Source organism: Papio anubis, chromosome 5 (assembly GCF_008728515.1).
Source record: "Papio anubis isolate 15944 chromosome 5, Panubis1.0, whole genome shotgun sequence".
In the NCBI taxonomy this organism is placed as follows: domain Eukaryota; kingdom Metazoa; phylum Chordata; class Mammalia; order Primates; family Cercopithecidae; genus Papio; species Papio anubis.
Window position 1 is genome coordinate 127134594 of NC_044980.1, and position 4415 is coordinate 127139008.

At 47.0% G+C, this 4415-nt stretch overlaps 1 protein-coding gene across 18 annotated transcripts in view; it reads right to left on the reverse strand.

The window, feature by feature from the left end:
* The window catches only part of CDKL3 (cyclin dependent kinase like 3), a 145433-nt gene extending 141059 nt beyond the window's left edge, over positions 1-4374 (reverse strand). For 5 of the 18 annotated variants that reach the window (XM_021939682.2, XM_021939681.2, XM_017959869.3 and 2 more), the window contains exon 1: positions 130-1737. Coding sequence is in view for 1 of the 18 variants with exons in the window: in XM_009209078.4 (XP_009207342.2) it covers positions 130-192 (63 nt within the window). In the remaining 17 variants the exon portion in view is untranslated. Of the gene's footprint in view, positions 1-129; positions 1741-4233 lie in introns of those variants that run through there. The other 13 variants (XM_021939690.2, XM_021939687.2, XM_021939683.1 and 10 more) reach the window with 10 other exon arrangements.
* Positions 4375-4415: the final 41 nt, after the last annotated feature.

A 4415-nucleotide genomic window follows, 5' to 3' on the forward strand; every position in this document is an offset into this window, starting at 1 on the left:
AGTTTAAAATATAGAGACATTAAAAAAAAAAAAAAAGGAATCTTTTCCACTGAGCCTTTTTGTCTTTGGGAACCAAAGACTGCTTGAGTAAAGTGTCCTTCTGAGGCTCCAACTCTCACCAGAACTTACGGGTACTCCTGCTGTTTCGGTCATGCCCATCAACACTGAGATTACTTCACTATAAGTCACCATCCATCAAGCATGGAGTCCCCACACTTCCTGTCATGTTCCTGTCAAATAGGTTCCCGCACTACTGCAGTCGCCCGCTTATCAGGCCCAAGGTCCTAAAAATAGCCTGATCCCGCCCGCAACTCAAACCAGACGTCTCAGGATGCCGGACCGGCGTCACGCTCCACGTCCCGCTGTCGACTTTATCCAAAGAGCCGCCGCCGCCTCAGCCCATTCTGTGGTCCCGCTGGCCTGGCTCTGCGTAGTTCCAGTGGGGCTACGGAACACTGATACTACTTCGTTGCTTAGCCCCGCAAAGATCAAGCCACTCGCTACCATGGAAACGCCAGCAGAGTTGCTGCGTTCTAGCCCTCGTGCGCAAGACCGGAACATGGGCAGGGTCCTGACCCGGAAGGGGAAGTGAGAAGAAACGGAAACCTGCTCTGGGTAGGCAGAGGGTGGAAGAGTGCTGCGCTTGGGAATGGGGGCGGGGAGTACAGGTCGCTGTCACAGCTGAGCCTCCTCACAACGTTGCTTTTGAATGGGGATAGGGAGGGTCTGCCTTTTTTTGTTGTTTGCTTTTTTGAGAGAGTTGTGCAGTGGCGCCGATCTCGGCTCACTGCAACCTCCTTCTCCCGGGTTCAAGTGACTTTCCTGCCTCATCCTCCCGAGAAGCTGGGATTACAAGCGTGCGCCACCACGCCCGGCTTTGTATATTTAGTAGAGACCGGGTTTCTACTATGTTGGCCAGGCTGGTCTCGAATTCCTGACCTCAGGTGATCCGCCTGCCTCAGGCTTCCAAAGTGCTGGGATTACACGCGTAAGCCACCGCGCCCGGTCAAGATGGTTCTTAAGAACTTTTCTTGAACACCTGCCATATGCCTTTAAATTTTTTCCAACTGCTAGTAATGTTTTTTAAAGGAAAAAACCTCCCTCACCACGTGTCAAACTCTAGGAAAGCAAGTAATTCGAAGGGTTCCACCATATACGAAATGATGTACAAGAGCGCAGAAATAAAGAGGCCAGTGTTTAACTGCTTAAGTAGACATAGAGTTCAGCTGGAGTGACAGTCCCTAATGAATAACCACCGTATCACTAGAGCAAGTGCCTAGGGAGTGCTTTCTTTATTGAATAGGGCTTTCTTTGCTTTTTTTCTATAAAATGAGTTAAATGTAAAAAGCGAAATCTCGCCATGCTTCCACTAAATAAGAGGAAAGGCATTACTTAATAAATTCTAGTCCGGTGGGTCCCGCCCCAGCATGCATATTTAAATCACACCTGGAGAGCTTTTAGAAAGCAACTCCCAACCCCCACATCCACACCCCCGCCCCAACACCAGAGAGCCTGATTTAATTGAGATAGGGTAAATAAATTAGTATGTTTGAAGCTTCTCAAGTTTTCTATGCTGCTACGGTTTATATTGAGAGAAAGGAGAAGTGGTCATCGTTTTCACTGATCACCTAAAATATTCAGAATTGTCTTATTTGAAAGTTATTCGGCAGGACGCGGTGGCTCACGCCAGTAATTGAACACTGTGGGAGGCCGAGGCAGGCGGATCACGAGGTCAAGAGATGGAGACCATCCTGGCTAACACGGTGAAACCCTGTCTGTACTAAAAAATACAAAAAATTAGCCGGGCGTGGTGGCGGGCGCCTGTAGTCCTAGCTACTCAGGAGGCTGAGGCAGGAGAATGGTGTGAATCCGGGAGGCGGAGCTTGCAGTGAGCCGAGATCGCCCCACTGCACTCCAGCCTGGGTGACAGTGAGACTCCATCTCAAAAAGAAAAAAAAAAGAGAAAGTTATTCAACCACAATATAAAACACCTTCTATAAATAAGAATGTCATAGTAAATCTTATAGTGGGTTCAAACTTCGTGTAAGCATATTATTTGCTGTGGGCAAAATATTTGCAAGGAGGCTGCGCACAGTGGCTCACACCTGTAATCCGAGGGAAGCCAAGGTGGGCAAATCACTTGAGCCCAGGAGTTCCAGACCAGCCTGAGCAACAGGGCAAAACCCCGTCTCTACAAAAAGTTAGCCAGGCGTGGTGGTGCACACCTGTGGTCCCAGATACTTGGGCAACTGAAGGAGAATTGCTTGAGCCTGGAAGGTCAAGGCTGCAGTGAGCCCTCTTCACACCACTGCACTCCAGCCTGGGTGACAGAGCAAGACTCTGTCTCAAAAAATAAAAAAACATTGCCCAGGACAAAGATGAACCAAACTCAGTCCCTGCCCTCAATGAACTCATAATCCAGAGCTACAGAATTGATAACAGCATACAATTAATAGCTTTAAAATTATTCCTTCTACAAGTAGGTTATGGCAAGCCTGGTTAACCAGAACAGCCAGTGATTCTTGCTAATACACAGCTGTAAGACTTTATGATGCACATTCACTGAATTAGTTAAAAGTGTTAATTCATTTCGGAAAATTTAAACTGTTTCCGAAACAATTATAAATCCCTGTAGTCACGGAATTCCTAACCTCCACTGCCTCCAGTTCCCATCTTTAGGACTTTGTTGGTGCGTCAGGAGGACTCAGCACTTTTGTATCCATTCTTCAGCTCAACAAGGAAAGGGAGGTAGGAGAAGGACCTCAGCATTGCCCTAATCTTGCCCATAGTTCCATGGAACCAGAAAGGGTTAACTTTTCCCACTTTCCTTGTACCTCCCTTTTTTCAAACCCTGAATTCTGTCTCTGCTTTCAGTGACTGCCTAGACTGATAAATTATAAGGGTTTTTTGGTTGTTGCAGGGTTTGAGACAGGGTCTCAGTGGCATGATGATGGCTTACTGCAGCTCAAGCGATTCTTCTGCCTCAGCCTCCTGAGTTGCTGGGGCTACTCGTGTGCACAGAGACAGGATCTCCTATGTTGCCCAGGCTGGTCTTCAACTCCTGGCCTCCCAAAGTGTTAGGATTACAGGCATGAGCTAATGCCCCAGCTCATGAGGGATATTTTTAAGATATAGTTTCTATTTACCATTTTTCTCCATGTAACCCTGCCTGTGTGTCTTCCTCCTTTGCTATTGGAAGGGTTAGGACTGCAATGGCAGAAAAGCAAAAACATTAAGAATATTCAGCTTTTAACTTAGAAAACACATTGTGAATGTCTAACAGGACCTATCAAGAGTTAGGCCTGGCTAACTTGATCACTAAGGCAGTCACTGGAAGCTGAGAGAATTCAGGGTTTGAAGAAAGAGGTACAAGGAAAGTCGGAAAAGTTAACTCTGCTTCCATAGAACTAGGGGCAAGGTTGAGGCAATGCTAAGATCCTCATTCCACCCTCCCTTTACCTGTTGAACTGAACAATTCCCCAAATGGATACAAAAGTACTCAGAGTCCTTAGTATAACAAAGTCCTGAAAGTAGGAATTAGCAGCAATACAGGGAAAGACAGTAACTACAAAAAATATTCAAGGTCTGTGGGAGGTCAACACCTCTGAACCCCCTGGTGGTGGGGGGGCACTTCTCGCCCATTTGCACCTTTCTTGCTAGTGTAAAAAACCTGAAGTTGTCTCAGGCTGGATAGATAACCCTCACTCAGGTCTGCTGGAGCTCTCCCCCAGATATGAATCATATTTGTAGGTTTCTTTGACAACCAACCACTCATTGATATGCTTGGAAGACTGCACCCCCACATTCTTAAAAATACAATGGTACTCCCCCCCATAGGCAAGTCCCCGGACTCTGACACATATCTTCAATTGAAAGCAGACCCAGAAAGGAAAAACTGCATAATACACCATCCTTTAATGTTTGCCCAGAATTTCCAATACTAGAAACCCCACTGCAAAGCAGAAAGACTATTTGGTAGCTTCAAGGAACCATTTCAGGAGATCGTTGTGTGGCCCTCAGTATTCAACGCTGCCTTAGAAGATCTTGCGATCCTCTCTCTTCTTGCCCCAAGTACCAGAGTTCATAAGCCACTGAACCAACCAGAGGGGAGTTATTTTTGGCACGGGTTAAAGAAAACAAAACAAGCTGTTGATCCTCCCACGACCTCTTGGGTAATGTCTCTATACCCGTGATAAACCGAAAACAACTAATAAAGGTGTATCCAGCCCTCACCCTCTTAGACCCGCTTCACAGACCTGGCCGAAACTCACATCCAGGCGAGGCTCTCACGTGACCCGTTCTAAACGCGTCACAGGGACACGTGGTTCTAGATACTTCTCCCCCTCCCCCTCAGGGGTGGATTGTTGACAAGGCCGCGGGCAGTCACGTGATCTTACATCATCCCACCTCCTTTC